We start from the raw sequence: 21011 nt of genomic DNA on the forward strand, positions 1-21011 counted from the left end.
ATAGCCCACCACCATCAGCTAGAATGGGCTCCTAATAGGGTCTCATGCTTCAGGTCTTCTCCCATCCACTATGTCTTCCACAGAACTGCCACAGTAAGCTACAAGTGTGTGTGTGTATGTGTGTATGTGTGGGTGTGTGTGTGTGAGATGTGGCATAAATATATATATATATCACTGAATATCATATATTATGTAACAAGTGGTTTTTCTTAATAGGTAATCTAATGAGAGGTTAGTATTATTACATAAATTATATTTGGTTTCAAACTATGATAAGGAATTCTCAAGGGAAGAAACACCTTCTACCTATGCAGAATGGCCATTCATCCATCTGTCTCTCTCTCTCTGCATACACATACCCACCCCCACAAATATGTACTGTACATAATGTCCTTCCTTTCTTCCCTCTCTCTTCTTCTTCCTCCTTCCCTCCTTCTCTTTTTCTTCCTTCCTTTTTTCTTTCATTCTCCTCTTACTCCCTCCCATCCTTCCTTCTTCTATAAAGTTACAAATATTCCCAACTTCTCCTCTTTTAAAAAATACCCACAAATTTTAGATCCCACCATTCCTGTGAGTATCATTCTCTTGCTCCCTTCTCTGTCACAGCCGGACTCCTTGAGAAAACTGCTTACCCTCTGCCTCCATTTCCTCCCTATTCACTTCTCAATCCCTTTACATTTTGGCTTCCCACTCCAACATTCAAATGAAACTGCCTTATCACAAGTGATCTCTTGATCAAGCTCTCAAGGACTTTTCTCAGACCTCTTGACTTCTCTACAAATATGACATTGCTGACTATCCCTATATTTTTGATATCTTTCCTCTTCAGAATCTCTTTCTCTTGTCTTTCCCTTCAATTTGCCTGACATCTTTTCACCCTCTGTTGCTGGATCACCACCATATCTAATTCCCTTAGTATGATTGTACTTCAAGGCTGGTGGTCTTGTACCCCATTCCTACTACTCTTTCTTGGCCAATTTATTCTCAGTTTAACTCAACTATGGCTTTCAAAGAGCCTAAAAAGCAGAAATTTATTTACCACTAGAAGTTTCTATTCAAATTGTTTCAATTCATCCATTGGATTCAACATCAATTCTCTGCAGATGACACTCAAGTCATCTTGGACAACCCTCTGTTCTCTTGAGCTTCAGTCTCTGGTTAATTTTGGCTTTGTATCCCCAGTGCCCGCTATGAGGCAGACACTTAATAAAGGCTCGTTGGATTGAATCAATGAATTAAAACTTCCTACCAAGGGGCGAGACTTACTGCGCTTGGTAGCGTTACCATTCTTGGCTGCATTCTCGTTCAGAGCCTGCTGTTCCCGGTAATGATCTTCGTCTGCTTTTCGGTCCCTGCCAGGACAGGCACAGATCCGTCCCTCGAAGGATCTCCGGCCCAGAACCTGCCCACTGTCAGGCAAAGAGAAGCAGGAACTCATTCCTGAGCATCTCTGGGGCATGAACAATACCGAGAGTCTCCACACTCCTACCCATTGCCCCCACCAACCTTCCCCTCCCCCCAAGCAGATCACCAGTCAGAAGTGGCCATGGCAACATCACTTTTTTGGTCCTTTCCCTCCTGGTTTTTTTTTAGAGAGACAAAGAAGGGAAAGGAGTAGAAATGGACATAAGGGCATTCGGCCTTGAAATAGTGAAATGACCCATTCTCGTCACCAGTAACTGAGATGATTCAAACCCTCATCTAATGAATCTACTAGGACCAAAGGACAAGACCTCGGAGGCCCAAGACTTCCAGTCCCTCATTTGTACAGATGAAGAAATTGAGACCGAGAAAGGTGAATAGACTGAGCAAAAGTAAAACAAGTAATAGGGAGCTGAGTAGAAAATTGAACTCTGGTTGTCATCTGTCTTCCCTCCCTCTCTCCAGTAATGTTTCAGTGCTTAGGAGCTGTCCCTGGGAAGGCCATCACCCTAGTGGCTGCAAATACTTGGAAGGCATTAAAACAGGTCTGTGATTACAAAATTGTTTTCCATTCTGAGAAAAAGAGAAATCAAGTAAATAAAGTTATTAGTTTATAAGAGCTGGAAGGGACATTCTGGAAAATTAGTCCAAATTCTTCATTTTGGAGATAAGAAAAATGGGCTTTGAGGAATTGGAAAATGAGCATCCGCCCAACAGTTGGGGAATGACTGAATAAGTTATGGTGTATGAATGGTATAGAATATTATTGTTCTATAAGAAACAGCCAGCAGGGTGATTTCAGAGAGGCCTGGAGAAGGCCTACATGAACTGATGCTAAGTTAAGTGAGCAGAACTAAGAGAACATTGTTCACAGCAACAAGATTATGTGATGATCATTTCTGATTGATGGCTCTTTTTACTGTGATTCAGGACAATTCCAATAAACTTGTGATAGAGAGAGCCAGCTGCATCCAGAGAGAGGATTATAGGGACTGAATGGGGATCACTATATTGCATTTTCACCTTTGTTGTTGTTGTTTGCTTGTTTTTCTCCCTCTCCCTTCCCCTCCCCCCATTTTGATCTGATTTTTCTTATGCAGCGCAATGAATATGGAAATGTGAATGTGAAAAATTAGGTGAATTGAAGATGTTTAACTTATATTGGATTATTTGATATCTAGGGGAGGGGTTGGGGGTAAGAGAGGAAGAAAAATTTGGAGCACAAGATTTTGCAGGGATGAATGATGAAAGCTATCTTTGCATATATTTTGAAAATAAAAAGCTATTGTTAAAAAAATTTTTTAAAGAAAAATGAGCTTCACCTAATAAAGCCTAGAACAATAGGCAAAGAACTATGGGATTTGCAAGTGGGGAAGGGACCAGTAAGCCAGAAGAATTTTGTGGGGAAGGGCTTCTCTGGGTCTGGGTTTGATATCTCTGTAGGGAACTCCCCTGTCCTCTTCCAAACCCTGCCTGCACCCTCTTTGCAATTTATAATCATGTGCTTGTGGCACTTTCTAAGAAGAATTAAGTGACTTGTCCAGAGTTTTGAGATTAGAAATGTAAATTTTCTTAGTTTCAAGGTTAGCTACTATATAAATATAAATTTTTATTATTACTATTATCATTGTCAAAGTAGCTCCTGGGTGCTTCCCTTCCCCTGGAGTACAGCAAATTATACATAGAGGGACAGTAGGTTGGAAGGAGTCCTTTTCCCAAATTCACTAGGGAACCTTGACTTGAAACCTCCTTGTGTCATGGAGTCATATCCCAAGTGAATGGCCTCAGGTTCCAACATGAAACCTAAGCAGTCCTACCACATCTCATCCCTTTCTGTCCATTCTTACCCCACCTCATCCCCTCCCATCCCATCTCTTCTCACCCCACCTTACGTCTTACTTTACCTTAGCTCATCCCAAGTTATTTTTTATCCCCCTTTATCCCATTTCTTCTTAATTCACTTCATTTTATCCCATCCCATCTGACATCAACCCATTCCAAGTTTCCCATCTGACTCACTCTCTGGTCTCCAAGGTGATGATGATGAGAATGGGCCTGCGGTTCATGCCTCCCACACAGCTGCTGTTGCACATGAAGTTGTACAGGATGGTGGTAAATTCCGTCCCCACCTGATCTCAAGAGAAGGGAGAAAAGAAGGAATAGAATACAATTGGAGTAATTAAAAAAAACAACAACAACCCATAAAGTACCTACTGAGTAGTTCAGGAGACTGAGGGCCTAGATGCAGGTTTCGGGGATGCCTAAGACAATCCCCATTCATCCCCAGACAAACTCAGCTTTGGCTTAGGATAAATTTGGAGGGAGGGGCTCAGTTACCGCTAAAAAGTTTCCATTAAACTCATCTGCAAGCATCATGTCTTTTTTGGGGGGAAAGGTTTTTGTGTCTGTGCATGAAAAACTTTGATGGTAGAGATGAAATAACTAGACATTAGTTTTACAGAAATGGAACTTTTCTAATACTTGTTTTAGCTCTTTGGCTCTCAGGGTTTGCATCCTGAAGTCCTTGAAACTCTATGCTACTGATTTGTCAGAATTTAATAAGACAACTGTATTTTTTATTTGTTTTTCCCCTTCACTTTTCCTCCTTGCTGCAGTCCTGCCCATAGAACAGGGACTATCTTTTATTTTCTTGGCAAAGTTCCTGGCACTTAGTAAGTGCTTAATAAATACCAGTTGCCTGCTTGTCTGTTAGGTAAAACACTGTTCTGGAGTCTTAACTATAATGTGGCTAACTGGTTAGCATTCTCTAATAGCTCCTTTGAAAGGCATAAACCACCAGACTGCCCCTGAAAGTGTGAATTCATATGAAGTCAATCAACCATCTTGTGGACTGTGAAGAAGAATCAGAACGAGTCACTGCTTGAAAAATTAAGATGCCTGTGTTTCTAATAGTAAAAAAACTTCTAGATCTCCTGGAACACAAGAAGGAGTAACTCAATAATTAAGAAAAAAGAGGAGAACATGGGGGGAAAGGAGTGAATTCGTTTATTTTGTTCCACCATTTACATGGTCCATATATGGATCTACTGGGTTACGTGTGTGTCTGCTTGTATATCTGAGAAAATGAGACAGTGGATAGAATAGTTGATCGTGGTTTCAGGAATATTTTACTGCACAGTATCACTTACTAGTGGAGGAAGTTACTTAACCTTTGTCTGCCTCAGCTTTCTTGGCTGTAAAAAGGACTCAGTCTAACTTCAAGGTATAAAATGAGACAATATTTGTGAAATGTTTTGAGGTCTTAAATTGCTATATAAATGTGTTTATTAAAATGCACGCATGAGACCGGATCTCACTCCGTCTCTGCAGAAACTTATATAGTATTAGAAACTCAAATCCTGGCCACAAGTTGCCTGATTTAACCAAATAACGAGTTAGCCAAATCATGGATACATAAGATGGTAGAGCTGGAAGGAAAAATGGAGCAAAGAAAGTCAAAGTAGGAGGTCCCTTAGAATAAACAAAAATAAATGAATGAATATATAAATAAATAAATAGGAATATGTAAATAACCGGGAAGCAGAGAAGAGAAAAGGGACCATGGGGGAAAAGGCTCAAGTGGCCAGGGGAATCAGGAAAAACTTCCATCAGAAGGGAGGATTTGAATTTAAGTCTTGAGGAAAGGAAGGGATTCTAGGTGAGGTGAGAATAAAAAAATTCCAGGCATGTGGGATAGCCTGGGCAAAGGAGATGAGGGATGGAGTATCGTGTGTGAATAATATCTAATAAGCTAATGCTGCTGGATCATAGAGTTTCAGAAAACAAAGGGAGAAGGAAGGGAGCAGGTTAGGAAAAGGACTTTGTTTTTAAATCTGGAGGTAACAGGGAGAGCCTACAGTGGATTGAGTCAGGAAGAGATATGATGCAGTCAGAGCTGTCCCTCAGGAAGAACACTTAGCAAGAGGAAGGAGAGATGGTTGGGGTGAGAGGAAGACCAACTAGAAGGTATTGCAATAATCTAGGTAAAGGGCGAGGAGAACTGGGGGTGGGATAGCTGTTTGGGTGTTGAGAAGGGGGGAGGACAAGGACAAGAGATACTGGGAGGGTCAGCTTGACAGACTTGGCCACAAATCCGGTTAAGGGGGAGAATAAGAGAAAGGAGTCACAGATGGCACAGGTTCCAGCTTGGGTGTCTGGGAGATGGTGTTGCCCCTCTGTGGGAAGAGAAGAGGGAAGACATTTGGGAAGACTAAAATGAGTTCTATTTGGAAGACAGTGACTCAAAGACATATTGAGTTTAAGAGACCTGTGGATATTCAGTTGTAAATATTTAATAGGAAGCAGGATTGGACCTCAGAAGAGTCCAGGGCTGGCTAATCTAGGAGTAACTGCATAAGATCTTATGCCATAGAGGCCAGAACTGAGAGAGGCCTCAGAACATAGATAACTGAGGCTGAGAATACCCTTAGGATATAGCAAGTTAGAGCCAGAAGGGAACTTATATTCCAGAACAGAGAATGTAAAATCTGCAAGGACTCTTAGAACCCAGAATGCCAGATTGGAAGTTCCATAGAACAGGGAATGTCAGAGTTGGAAGGATCTTTAGGACCTAGAAAAACGGATCTTGGAGAGATCTTAAGAAGGTGGAATATCAAATGTGGTGCAGATTGCAAGAAGACAGAATTATCAGAAAAGGGAGAAGTCCTGGAACATAGAATATTAGAAGTAAGAGGGGTCTAGATCATAGGCTATTAGAAGCAGAAGAACCCTAGAACGTCAGGGCTGGGAAGAGATATTAGAAACATAAGGGCACTGATCACCACTCAGAACCTTTACTTTTATCATCAACCACAAGGAACCCCTACTTCCCAGGAATTTCAAAGATGGAGAAACCAAAAGGAAATTTAACCATATAATGAGTTAGAACCAAGACTAAGCTCTACAACTCTGGGTCAGACATTTAGGGAACATTCCTAGGATTAGGAAGAACTGGATCTGACCTAGCACCTCTTCCTAGCTGTACGACCAAAGGAAAATCACTTAACCTCAATTTCCATCTTGTGGAATCCACATAAAATACTCTACAAATCTTAAAGTGCTTTGTAAAGTCACCTGGTAAGTTCATTATTGGGTTCTAGAGCTTTTGAATACCTTAAATATTAAGGTCCAAGGTCTCCCATTGCATCCAGGGCCATGTCCAGTTATCCTGATCTACATCTGGCCACTGGACCCAGATGGCTTTGGAGGAGAAACTGAGGCAGGTGACTTTGCACATCCTTCCTTCATTTACATTCAATTCACTTGCATGTCACAGCATCCCCTCCCTCATGTCATGGTCCTCTTCGACAACGAAGGACAAACAATAACAACAATCCTTGCTCCCCCACGCTGGGCAGTTGGTTGGAAAACAGCACAGTACTAAGTGCGCGATGCCATTCGACACCACTAGAGGGCGAGCTAAGTCTTACTTGTAAGCTTGTAAAATTTACACGAAAAGGGCTCTTTTATTCCAGTGCCCTTGATTCAGAGCAGAAAACTGAGGTCAAAAATGTAGAAAAAAGACCCTTCCATGCTTGCAGAGTTAATTGGGAGTTAATACTTGAACCCAGGTCTTGTCCACAATTTCCCCCTCATTCCCATCTTCTCTACCCCTGGTTCCATAATCTTGAGGAACAGGGCCCTGGGTCAACCAAACGGACCAATATTCTACAAAAGGAGATGGAAGATGGCCCAAATATGTGGACACTGAAGCTGGACAAAGGTGAACAAAAAATACATGTTAATTTACAAAAGCCTCAGACACGTTACCTCGCTTTGTTTTAATTTGCTCAAGTGTAAAATGGGGATCGCACTCACTTCTCAGAGTTGTTGTGAGGATCAAATGAGAGGATATTTGTGAAGGCACTCAGCACAGTGCCTGGCATAGGGTAGGAACCCTATTAATGTCTATTCCCTTGCCCTCTTTCCCCAATATTATCAATTCCAGGACCATGAACATCACAATTAGTTTTCCTGTGGATGTTTTCCTAAAATATGTTCGCCAGAACTGAATGCAGTGTCTCTAGATAGGAGAAATAAGGGAAGGATGGGAAAATGGGTTCAGGAGGACAGCAAGCTAAAGAAAGCGGAGTTGTTTATCTTGGAAGGGAACCGCAAGGGCTGACTTGGCTGGGCCCAGAGACACTGCAATGAGGTCGTCTAAGCAAGCAAGACCTTCTTTCTCATGAAAGATTGGGTAACTAAGGTAAACCCTCTAACTTGTCTGGGCTTCAGGCAAGTGAAAGTTTACCTGGGGTGGCTCATATGGCACCATCACACTCTGTCGCCCGGTGACGGGATCGTCCACATACTGAGAGAGGTTGCTGCCTTCCACCCGGATGAGGTGGCTCGCCGGGGCTGACTGTCCTGCCGGGACAGAGCTCAGAGTCAGCAGAAGCATCCAATCCTGGGCTCACCAGCATGCATTCTGTCTCCCAGCCCTATTCCCTTTCCAAAGCTGGGCTCTAAGAGGCCAGGTTACAGTGAACCCCAGGAGGTGTTATTCTGTGCTGGGCCATCACAACAGAAACAGCTCCTCTGTCTAATCCTCGGACAAATTAATTTTTATTATTCCTAGCTCTGATCAGGTCATTCTTCCTGTTTAAAACTTTGCAAGTTTTTAAGTGCCCATTGAAGAAACTTCAGGTTTTTAGCCTAGAGTCCCAAGGCCCTTCACAATGTGAACCAAACTTGTCTTTCTAGAATTTCCTCTGTTTAGCCATTGGGTTATAAAATCATAGGATTAGAGACAGGACCATGTCCCTCATTTGACAGATGACAAAGCCAAAGTCCAGAAAAATCTAGTGAGTTGCCAAGATAGTGAGTGGCAGTGCAGGGATGGCCAATGGAGTGTGCCACAGGGCACGTTTCAACCAGTCTGATCGCCTCGTCATTCCCAGAATGCGCTTCAACTATCCTGTATACCTAGAATGCCCAATGAATCCTCCTAGTGTCATCTCTACCTCCAGGAAAATTATACTTGTCCTTCAAGGCCCAGATCCAAAGCTACCTTCTCCAAAAACCCTTCTAGGATCACGTCTACTAGAAATGGTATTTTCCCCCTCGTTAATTGTTCAGATCTTGAGAAAATACTAGTCCAGATATTTTCAAGACGAAATTCAAGTATTATTATTAGTTCAAATTATTATTAATCCTGCTATTAACTAGGTGTATAACCTAGAAGCCTCTACTTGCCGTAGAGCTTCAGTTTCCTTATTTGTCTTTGGACTTGTTTTTTTTTTTTTTTTTTTTTTAAATACATGACCAAAACGTTATTTTGCTGTACAAAAAGAATCAGACTCTGAAATATTGTACAATTAGCTTGTGAAGGAAATCAAAAATGCAGGTGTGCATAAATATAGGGACTGGGAATTCAATGTAATGGATTTTAGTCATCTCCCAGAGTTCTTTTTCTGGGCATAGCTGGTTCAGTTCATTACTGCTCCATTGGAAATGATTTGGTTGATCTCGTTGCTGAGGATGGCCTGGTCCATCAGAACTGGTCATCATATAGTATTGTTGTTGAAATATAATGATCTCCTGGTCCTGCTCATTTCACTCAGCATCAGTTCGTGTAAGTCTCTCCAGGCCTTTCTGAAATTATCCTGTTGATCATTTCTTACAGAACAGTAATATTCCATAATATTCATATACCACAATTTATTCAGCCATTCTCCAACTGATGGACATCCATTCAGTTTCCAGTTTTTAGCCACTACAAAAAGGGCTGCCACAAACATTCGTGCACATACAGGTCCCTTTCCCTTCTTTATAATCTCTTTGGGATATAATCCCAGTAGTAACACTGCTGGATCAAAGGGTATGCACAGTTTGATAACTTTTTGAGCATAGTTCCAAACTACTCTCCAAAATGGTTGGATTCGTTCACAACTCCACCAACAATGCATCAATGTCCCAGTTTTCCCGCATCCCCTCCAACAATCATCATTATTTTTTCCTGTCATCTTAGCCAATCTGAGAGGTGTGTAGTGGTATCTTAGAGTTGTCTTAATTTGCATTTCTCTGATTATGACTTGGAGCATCTTTTCACATGACTAGAAATAGTTTCAATTTCCTCATCTGAGAATTGTCTGTTCATATCCTTTGACCATTTTTCAATTGGAGAATGGCTTGATTTTTTATAAATTAGAGTTAATTCTCTATATATTTTGGAAATGAGGCTTTTATCAGAACCTTTGACTGTAAAAATATTTTCCCAGTTTATTGCTTCCCTTCTAATCTTGTCTGCATTAGTTTTGTTTGTACAATGTCTTTGGACTTGTAGCACTTGTTAAAATGTCTTGTGCTATGGAGGCTGATTTCTGTATCTTTTTTTCCTGTGAGACTGTAAGCCTCAGGAGGACATGACCCGTGCCTTTCTCTCTAGTCTCCACATGGAGCACAGAGTCTCAAACCCATTTCTGCCTTTTAGAATCATTGGCTTCCTTCAAGATTTTGCTCCCAAGTCACCCTTCCATAGGAGTCCTCTCAAGTGCTAGTGTATTCCCTTTGAAGATCACTACCCTAGAAACTCTGCATGTACCTTGTATGCACATGTGGTTGGCCCCATTAGAATGTAAGCTCCTTGAGGGAAGTCAGTTTTTTTCCTTCCTTTTCTTTGTATTCCAGAATTTGGGACCATGTCTAGCACACTGTAAACTTTAATAAATGCTTGTTGGTTGACTGATATAAACCAGAGAACTGTCTGATAAATTGAATTATTCATCCTTATATTCCTTTGCTGTAGAGTGTTGCACCTGATGTCAGAAAGACTCAGCTTCCTAAGTTCAAACCTGGCCTTAGACACTAGTTGTGTGACGTTAAGCAAGGAACACAACCCTGTTTGCCTCCATTTCCCTATCTGTAAGATGAGCTGGAGAAGGAAATGGCCAACTATTCCAATATTTCTGCCAAGAAACCCCCAAATGGATTCATGAAGAGTTGGAATGATGAAAAAAAAAAACAAAATTTTTAGATGGAGTAAAAAGGGAATGTTTTGCAATTTTTTATACTTTAGTTCGGTGGATGGTTTGGATTGGGTGGGAAAAAAGGTTCAAGTGATTTAAATTACTAGATGTTTTAAGTTTTCGTTTCCTTATTATAAAATGGGAAAATTAGACTTATTTTCCGGATTGTACCGGATCAAAAAGATGAAAAGTTAAATTAATAGTTTGGACTGAGTGTTTTTAAATGTTGCTAGTTATTATAAATAATATTTAGTATTATGATGGTCCCTTCTTAGTTTTAGATAAATTATTAAATGTGTTTTTGAGCCCCTTAATTTGGGGGGCGTCTATAACCCCATTTTATAGATGAAAAACAGGAGAAGAAGTGAGGTGACTTGCTAGGAAGTCTCCGCTAGGGAAGTGTTCCAGGCAAATTAAATTAAGTTTCTTTCCAGGTCCAGTTTCTTGTGAGTGTATATTTTGACTTTAATCCCTTGGAGAAATTCGCGGACTGATCCCAACAATAAGCATGAAGCTTTGGTAAACAGGCAGCCAAATGGGTGTCCGCCTTTGGGTTCTCCCTGACTGTGAACAGGGGCTCTTCTTTCCACCACCTCCCACCTTCATTGAAGTCTCTGCCCAGCTCGTGGTTGGGACAGCGCTTCACCACTTCAGTCACGTGCTCTGCTTTCTTGTAGACGGGCATCGCCCGGATGACGGTGCCAGGTGGAGGGGGTGTCGACACCTTGATCTGGATGGGGCACGTCTTGGCGATCTGGCAGTAGAGTTTCTTCAGCAGTGGCGAGTACTGTGGGAGAGAAGGAAGTTAGAGCTGAGGTGGCAGGTCTTGGAAGGAGAGGGAGAAGGGAGGCAGAGCTGGAGCTACGGAGCTGAGGTGGAGGGTCTTGGAAGGAGAGGGAGGAGCAGGGCTGGAGCTAGGGAGTTGAGGTGGAGGGTCTTGGAAGGAAAGGGAGGAGAAGGGGAGGCAGGGATGGAACTAGAGCTTTGTCCCAGATACAGGACTTAGAGGGGACTTAGGTTGCTCACAGTCTTTCAGTACCATAGACACCATCACCAAGTTATGATAGGAAGACACCAAATAATAAACTCACAAAAGTCACCCGACGCCATATTTGTGTGGTCACCCCTAGTAAAATATAAGCTCCTTGAAGGCAGGGGCTATTTCATCTTTGTATTCCAGTGCAGGATACATTAATAAATGCTTGTTTATTGATTAATTGGAAGGCAGCAAGTTCAAGGAAAAAAAAAAAAAAAAACACTTTCTTCAAGATCCACTTCCTTCAGGAAATCTTTCATGATTAATCTCATAAGCTTTTATTAAAGCACAGCACTACAAATACAAAAATACAACGGTGTCTGCCCTCAAAGAGGCTATATACTCTACTGGGGATGGGACGAGATAGAAATACTATCTCCATAGACAAGTAGAAACAAAGTTACTCAAAATAATCCAATGGATATATGATCTCAGCAATGATTATCTAATTACCTAATAACAACAATATACATTTACATGGCAACTACTATGTGTCAGGCACGATGATAAGCACTTTCCAATTATTATTTCATTTGATCTTAACAACCACCCTAAGAAGATGTTATCCCCGTTTTACAGATGAGGAAACGTAAGGCAAATAGAGTTTAAGTGATTGATTCGAATCATACAGATAGTAAGTATCTGAGGCTGGTCTTGAAGTCAAGTTTTCTAGACCTGAAGCCCCACACTCGATTCACTGAATCACAATGACAGCACTTCATCCAGACCTGCCGCTCTTGTGTGATTCTCTTACCCATGAGTGGAAGTTACTTGCTTTAGTTTTGCATATCAACCCATAGACACAAGGAAGGAGATGGGGACCACTAGCAAGTGACTTAGAGAAGATATAGCTGTGCTCTGAGGAAATCTAGGAAATCAAATGTTAGGGGTGGATCGCAGACATGGGGAACTGCTTATGCAAAGGCTTGGAGGGGAGAGGTGGAATATCGTATCCCAGAATAGCTATTAGGCAAATTTGATTAGAGAGAAGCCAGTAAATTATAGATGTGATATATGTGTATAGAGAGATAATTGGATCTCAATATAATTTGTAATCCTATGTATTTTCCTTTGTATGTGTAAAGATATTATTCTGAGAAAAGATCCATTGGCTTTGCTAAAAGGGTCCCTCTCTCCCTCTCTCTCACTCTGTTTCATGAGCTGATGATCTGAAGTGAATCAAAAATGAGTCATAGAGCCTCAGAGATGGGAGGAATCTCAAAGATATCTAGCCCAGTCTTCCCAGAAATAAAAATCCCCTCAACAGTAGCTCAATAGTAGCAAGTAGCAAGTAGCAAGTAACAAGTAGCAATGTTTGCTGGGTGGGTGGGATGGATAGATAGATAGATGGATAGATGAATTATTTTTCAGATTTAATTTGAAGAAAGGGACAAAAGGGAAGGATAGTTTTTAAGAGAAAAATCTCTTTGCACTCTATATTGCTAGGTCTTTTGATTAGAGAGAAGCCAGTAAATTATATATGTGATATATGTGTATAGAGAGATAATTGGATCTCAATATAATTTGTAATCCTATGTATTTTCCTTTGTATGTGTAAAGATATTATTCTGAGAAAAGGTCCATTGGCTTTGCTAAAGGGGTCCCCCCCCCTCACTCTGTTTCATGAGCTGATGATCTGAAGTGAATCAAAAATGAGTCATAGAGCCTCAGAGATGGGAGGAACCTCAAAGATGCCGTCCCTGCCAGGGCCTAAAGACCTTCGGTGATGGAGAACCCAACTTCTAAGGCAGCCGGCTGGGCTTGTGGACAGCTCCTAGAATAGGGAATTTTTCTTTACCAGAAGTCAAAATGTCTCTTATGACTTCCCATACTGCTCCTGGTCCTTTCTTCTAGGGCTCCATTACCTCTAATCTCTTTTTCACATGATAACCCTTTAGATACTTAAAACAGTCATCACTGCCAACTTCACAAACCCAGCTCAGTCTTTGCTTTCCAGGAATAGAATCCAAGACACATAATCTGAATTTGGGGGAACACACATCATCTCTTAAGTTCTTCTTCTCGGACTTTTGTTCCCCAATTCCTCTCCGCTTACTCCTTTAGCTTCCTGAAGCAGTTGGAATATCTCAACTGTATCATTTGTGATGAGACAATTTAAAGCTCTGCCCATTAAGCCCTTCAAGCTCTTCTGAGTCAAGGGACTGGGTGCTTTTGGGGGGGGGGGAAGAAGGGTTGTCCCCAACATGCTCAAACAGGCAGCCTTTTCTGAGGGATCCCAAATATTCACCCAGAATGCCGGGAGCTGTTCCGTTCTAGTTGGCCCCTCCAATGGATTTGCTGAGACAAGTCAGGCTGAAGTGCCGAAGAATGAAGTGAGAAGACCTTTTTTCCAGGGCTCAGATGAACCCCACTTTAAAAAGACCCAGCAATATAGAGTGCAAAGAGATTTTTCTCTTAAAAACTATCCTTCCCTTTTGTCCCTTTCTTCAAATTAAATCTGAAAAACAATTCATCTATCCATCTATCTATCTATCCATCCCACCCACCCAGCAAACATTGCCAGGAGAACCTGTGGTGACTGGTAACATTTCCTAAAGGCTTTGGAAGTTGTCCCGCTATCCCAGCACACCACTAGGGAGCCTTCAGAGGGGTGTGGTATGCATAGGGTGCAGGTACTATTAACTTATACTCTGCCACCTGGATTCAGTCTCTACCCTTTATCCCAGCTCAGTGGAATCGCCTGGGCCCAAAGCAGAGGACTGACTCACAGATTCATAGAATCACAGACTGTCCAATCTATAACGCTGGAACATCTAATCTCTAATTTTTACAGGGAGTGGGGAGAAATGAAATTTCAGAGATGGTAAGTGACTTGTCCAAGATTACAAAAATATCAAATGGCAAAGTTGGAAATCAAAGGAATTTACTAGCATGTTATCTATTTTTATTATTCCCACCATATTAAATGATGCGTTTGAAGTCAGTATCGACAGTTTATGTAAAACCAGGCAGAGTGAGGCTGGAAATTTTGTTATGGTAAATGAAATTAAGGAGGCTGGCACAAAAAAGGGCCAAAAGTTTTTGTCACAACTGAGGAAATGAGTATCAGTAAGTACCTAAGAAGTTTTGGAGTCCCAGTAAACATCAAATCCAGTCTTGGGGAGGCAGTTAGTATGAGTTATCCCAATGTCACTCTAAGGTTACTTTTTCTATCCCATTTTATCATGTGAAAATTTTTAAGTTTTTATATATACTATTGGTTTGGAATTCAATATTCAGCATTTTATCACCATTCTATATTATTAACATACATTTTGATACAACTTATGAGGTAATGAAATGCGGTTTAGTTAGAGGGGGACAAGGGGGGATAACAAGAAGTCACTCCATGACTTGTGCTCTGTGACATCCCAGCTTAGTCACTCCATGAATGCTCTGTGACATCCCAGCTTAGGTGCCTTATGGGTGAGCAGGCTGAGACATGCTCATTTGTGTTCAATCATGCAGTAGAACTTTCCTCGTGGAGGAGTCTGGTCTCCTAATTGTATGCCAGGTGTCATCTGGTAAACATTCCTCTCATTTTTAATCCTATTTTCTACTTTGTAGGCACTGGTGTGCGTTATTTAAATTCTTTTAAGTTGTGTCCATCATCCAAAGAGTCCGTGTTATTATACGTGATGAGCTAACTTTTAAACCTCAGAAATGGAAGTTCACTTCTATGATCAAAAAAGTGTATTTTGGTTATGAAAAAAGTGATCAGGAGCCCTTCTCTAAGGTATCTCTGGGTTAAAACCACAATTTGGCTTTACTTACTATTCATCATGTGGCATTTGTGCCTCCTATGACTTAGAAAGAACAAAAAGACCACTCAGTAGGGGCCAGTTTTTGTTTAACATATACATCAGGGATGTAACAGGGATTAGTCTTAAAGTATTGGTGAAATGTCAGATTTACCATGAGCTGGAAGATCTGTTCCACAGAGACAACCACTTACATGCAAAGCGCCAGAGACATGCCATATGGATGAAGATGGATTAATCAACAAGCACCAAGCTTTATTAAGTGCCTATAATGTGCCAAGTACCGTGTTAGCATTGGGGATATAGAGAAGGAAAAAATAGTCCCTGCTCTCAAGAAGCTGAAATTCTAATATGCAATAATCAAATAAGTACACAAATAGGTCAACTGAGAGCACCATAGTGTATAGAACATTGGGAATCAGGAAGATGCATCTTCATGAGTTCAAATCTGACTTCAGACACTTACTAGCTATATGACCTTGGGCAAGGTCACTTAACTCTATTTCCCTCGGTTTCCCCATCTGTAAATGAACTGGAGAAGGAAATGGCAAACCTTCTAATACCTTTGTCAAGAAAACCCCAAATAGGGTCATGGAGAGTTGGACATGACAGAACAATAACAATAATGTGTAAACAAGATAAAGATAGGGTAAACTGGAGATAAAATTCACAGGAAAGGCAGTAAGATTAAGGAGGATTAGGAAAGACAACATGTAAAAACCTTTTGAGACTTGAAGGAAGCTGGGAGGCAAAGATAAATGAGGAGGGAGAGCATTCCAGGCTTAGAAAACAGCTAGAGAAAATGCCAAAGGTCATGAGGTGGAGTGTTTTGTGGGAAGAGAGTAAGGAAGTCAGTGTTACTGGAATGGAGAGAACATCATAAGGGAGTAAAGTGGAATTTTTCATTTTGTAATGAAGAAAGTCAATAAGAGAAGGGAGGAGACATTTAGAAAGAGACATTTCTCCATATTCAGTTCAATCAATCAACTGATCAACCAATCAGCTCTTATTAAGTATGTACTGTGTCAGGAGTCTGGAATATTAAGTTAAAACAAAAACAGATCCTAAATAAGCTGAAAAGATTCAAATGACATTGTCTATGAAATCAGCTTATTTCTAAACCAAGGAAATCTTTTAGCTTCTGGACTGAAGGGACAGACTCTCCTGGAAGAGGGGAACAAAATATTAAAAACTTGAAACTTCTCTTGAGAAGAGCAGTGAGTGAAAAATATTTTTGGATTATTTGTGAGAATCCCAAAGTGGTCACTCATATTACAATCTGTGTGTTAAATACTAGTGTTTTATTTAAAAATGAATTAGCATGGATAGGGGAAAAAACCCCATTACATTAAAAAAAAAATAAGCTGGCATCAGAGGAAAGAAAAAATATGGTAAGCTAACCACTGGTTAGTCTTGAAAAAAATTCTCACTACTTCTTCTTAGCTAGAAAGACAATAGATACAAGACTGAACTATAATCTAGAAGATCTGAGTTCAAATTGTGCATCTGATCCTTCTAGCTACGAGACTACTGGCAATTGACTTTATCCCTCTTAGATTTTATTTCTCTATAAAATGAGGAGGATGGACCCAATAGATTCTAAGGTCCTCTTTCGAATTCTTAAAAATTCATAACAAAAACATTTTCAAGGTGACAGATGATACACGTTATCTTTGTTCAAAAAAGAAATGTCCATCAGTTAGTATAAAGAAATGACGAGAGATGAACATTTTGAAGACAACCTGAATAAATTGGAAGGAATTTCATTGAAATCCTCTTTTTATTTTTTGGAGTGATCAACACCTTTTGGGAAAATTGTGTCCAAAGCAGAAAAGTATCAAGAAATTGTCAGTCATCCTATCCAAGCTTACAAAGTTATAGGATCTCATTTATTTCTTGGATGCACATTTAGACTTCTTCTTAGAAAACTTTGATGTTATCAGTGATGGGCACAGGGAACAATTCCATCCATTATCATAAGAACACTATAGAGATTGGTTATTTTTGTGAATGTAGCTGAGTTAAAATCTGTTTGTGGTCTAGTTTATTTGAAAACCATAATTACAATTGAGCACAGTCAAGCCAAAAAAAGTGCAGGACCTTGGATGTGATCATAGAATAATAATATAGTATTAAATGTTTTATTAAATTAATTAAACATTATATTAACTAGAATAATAAATCAAGAATTTAAAATAAAAATTAAATTGTGTCCAGGAGCCTAAAAAGGTTAGAACAGGAAGGAAAATGGAGATCATTGAGTCCAAGAGTTTGTTTTCTGATTCTTAATAGATTTCAAGGGGATCATAATTTTAGATGGGGAAAATTACATCATCATTTCCACTCATTTCTAACTGAAATTTTGCTTTCCCTTTAATAATTGTGAATACAGTTAATAAAAACTTATTCTGGAAAAGGCATCCAAAGACCCACCAGAGTGCCAATGATGTTCATGGTATACATGAAAAAAAAGCTAAGAACATTGTTCTAGTCTGGGCCCTTCATTTTATAAACTAAGGAGACTGAAGCTGGGTGAACGTCATGACCCGGGGAAAGGAGTAGAAATGATCATGAAACCCAGGTCTCCTGACTGCATCTGTAATACTCTTTCTATTGGAAAGTAGAGCCCACATGTGCAAAAATGTTTGTAGCAGCTCTTTTTATGGTAAAAAAGAATTGGAAAATGAGTAGATGCCCATCAATTGGGAAATGGCTGAACAAATTGTGGTATATGAAAGTAATGGAATATTCTTGGTCTATAAAAAATGATGAACAAGTGATTATAGAAAGACATGGAATGATTTACACGAACTGATGCTGAACACAATGAGCAGAACCAAGAATACTTTGTACACAACAGCAAGAATATGCAATGATCAACTGTGGCAGACTTGGTTTTTCTCAAAGGTTCAGTAATCCAAGGCAATCCCAATAAACTTTGGACAGAAAATGCCATCTGCATACAGAAAAAGATCTAAGGAGACTGAATGCTATGTTCACTTCTTTTTTCTGTGTTTTAATCTCTCCCATGGTTCTTCCCTTTTGTTCTGATTTTTCTCTCTCAACATGATTCACAAAATAATGTGTATTGGAAATAAATAAATTTACTAGAAAAAAAGGGAGGGGGTTTAAATAAAGTTACAATTAATCTGTAAAAACAAAAAAGAAAATAGAAGTCAACCCTTTGAGAAGAAAGGAAGGAAGGAAGAAAAAAAAAGAAAGAAAGAAAAAAAAGGAAATAGGAAGGAAGGGAAAGAGAAAGAAAGAATGCAGAAAGGAAAAAAGGAAGGAGAGAAGAGAAAGAAAGGAAAAGAAAGACAAAGAAAAAAGAAAAAGTGAAAGAAAAGCAAAAAGAAGGAAATAAAAAAGACAAAGGAGAGTTAAGAAAAGAAGGAAGATGGAAAAAAAGAAGGAAGGGAGTGAGGAAAGAAGGGAGGACAGGAGGGACGGAGGGAGGGAGGGAAGAAGGAAAGAAAGGGAGGGGAGGACAAAAGGAAAGAAGGAAATTGGGAAAAAAAGAGTGATTTTGCAAAAAATCAGTATACTTAACTCCTGGCATGGGAATCTCCTTGTACTAGTGAAGATTGTGATCACTTCATGAATTAGTAGCTCTAAGTTCTAGGGAGCCTGTTTCCTGAGGAAAGAAATGACTTAGACAAAGTCTATAAGCAAGGGAGTAGCAGAACAAAGGAGAAAGAAGCAGAAAGCCATCCATGAAATTAGCAGCAAAATACTATAAGATTCACCTGGTTTTATGAATATGACATGAAAAAAACTGGTGTTTTGTTGCTTGGTGTATCCTGAACTTTCCATGTACAAACACTGTGCCCTGTATCCAGTTAAAAAAATTCTGTAATTGCTCTCCAAGGGGAGAACAATGCTCATCAGCCTCTCTCCAGGGCAGCTGCTCTACTGGATAGATGTGAAAACCAACCTCTCTCTCTCTCTCTCTCTCTCTCTCTCTCTCTCTCTCTCTCTCTCTCTCCCCTTTCACCCCCTCTCTCCATCCCCTTTTCTCTGTCTAAATCTCTGTCTTTCTCTCTCCTCCCTCTCCCCCCAGTCTCTATCTCTTTCCTGCTTCCTCTCCAGCAGGTCACTGACTCCCAAAACAGCACTGGGTACCTCCTGACCACAGAGTGAGCACATCTGACTAGAAAAGCCATTGTCTCCATTTTGTTTCCTCCCTGCACTGCTATGTCCGAGCCATCACATGGATGCGGTTGGTCAGAGATGCAAACTGGTGTGAGATCAGAGTTCCCTAGACCTAGAAGAAATCTCCAAGGCCTCTGTGAAACACGGGGGGGTGGGGGTGGGGGTGTGAGTGACTTGCTCAGGTTGACATGACTATCTCACGACAAATATTCCTAACTTGAGTCCAGAACCATCCTCATTGCACCAGACGGCCATCGTCCTCAGGAAAGGCACTGAAGGCCTGATGGGGTCCCAGCACAAGGCTGCAGTTTGCAGCCTCCCTCCCCCTCAGCCCCTCAACAGAGTATCTACAAAGCCATGAGAAAAGTGTGGTAGCCCTGACCATAGCCACTTCTAGAAAAAGCTGCATGAACATGAAGGACCAGAGTGCTATTTTTAAGGGAGACCTAAATTACTGAAAGAAGCCCTTCCGCCCACTGGAAAAAAGCACAGGAGGTGAGAAATTATTCCTGGAAAACATAGGCTTCACCTCGTCCAAATCTCTCATTTTGCAGATGGGGAAACTGAGGGACGAGCAGAGACATGACGCACTCAGTGTCACAAAACAATACCACAGGGGTGGAGATTTAGAAGTAGAAGACATCACAGAGAATCGCAAGTCCACCCCCTCCCCTCATTTGACAGATAGGGAAACTGAGGCCCAGAGAGACCAAAGTTGCACAAATACCAGTGAGGTCCAACTCAAGTAGTCACAGAGGCCACTATAAATATCCCTGGAGGCTACAGACTGGCTTAATTTTAAAATGTAACATTGCGTTTTATTGTTTTAATTTCACTGAATATTTCCCAATTACACTTGAGTATGGTTTGGCTGGAGCACATAGCCCCAGGGTGGAGTGTCTGACACTTTTGCCAGATGCAGGTAGGGTCCCATCCCCCCATCCCCCCACCCCACCCCCACCTACATACACAAAGAGTTTTTTTTTTCTTTAAGGTATTGATTTTATTATGATCTTTATACCTTCCCAGCTCTATATACTGAGTTGTCTCAAAGCTTGGCCCTTTTGACAGGGGTCAAGATTTTAGTGAGTGTCCACTAATGATCCGGATCTCAGCTAATCCGGGAAGACTTCCTAAGGGAGCTCTCTCAGGGGAGCAATGATCCCAGACCATATGGGCTCACCCTTGCGACAGCATCTAATCCTTTTCTGGAAGATTCTGAAACTAGCCTGGAGTTTTGTTTGTAATCAAACAGGAGTGGCTGCTATCTCTCCAAAGAGCTTCCACTTCATGATGTCCCAGAGAGCCGTTTTCTGAAGAAAGAACCGGAAACATGATTTACACTTGGGCTAAACACAGGAATTCTCCGGAAACACAGCCCAGGAGTGTGTGTGAAAGGGGAAGGTAAGAGGGAGGCACCGAGGGGAGGCTGGAAAACCCAGGAAAAGGCTTTCCCACTGGAGGCTCCCCTTTGGCGATGAGCAGGCAGGAGGAAGGGACAGTTAATGACCACAAAGCTGCCCAGGGAGAATTTCCCTGGATGGGGTTCGAGAGGAGGTGGGAGAATAAAAGATAATACAAGACCCTGGCTTTGGAGATGGTACAGTGGGGTGGGAGAGGGGGAGAGAGACCCAGAGAGAGAGAGAGACAAAAAAGAGAGAGAAACAGAGAGAG

The 21011-nt window shown here is 40.9% G+C and overlaps 1 protein-coding gene across 1 annotated transcript in view; it reads right to left on the reverse strand.

Annotated features, from left to right (window-relative positions):
- The window catches only part of TP73 (tumor protein p73), a 35355-nt gene extending 15763 nt beyond the window's left edge, over positions 1 to 19592 (reverse strand). The window contains exons 1-5 of the mRNA XM_031961565.1: positions 19539 to 19592; positions 10989 to 11175; positions 7673 to 7788; positions 3442 to 3551; positions 1267 to 1409 (exon numbers count right to left, since the gene is read on the reverse strand). Coding sequence (XP_031817425.1) covers positions 1267 to 1409; positions 3442 to 3551; positions 7673 to 7788; positions 10989 to 11175; positions 19539 to 19592 — 610 coding nt within the window. The remainder of the gene's footprint in view (positions 1 to 1266; positions 1410 to 3441; positions 3552 to 7672; positions 7789 to 10988; positions 11176 to 19538) is intronic.
- Between the last annotated feature and the right edge of the window lie 1419 nt (positions 19593 to 21011).

Source organism: Sarcophilus harrisii, chromosome 3, assembly GCF_902635505.1.
Source record: "Sarcophilus harrisii chromosome 3, mSarHar1.11, whole genome shotgun sequence".
NCBI lineage: Eukaryota > Metazoa > Chordata > Mammalia > Dasyuromorphia > Dasyuridae > Sarcophilus > Sarcophilus harrisii.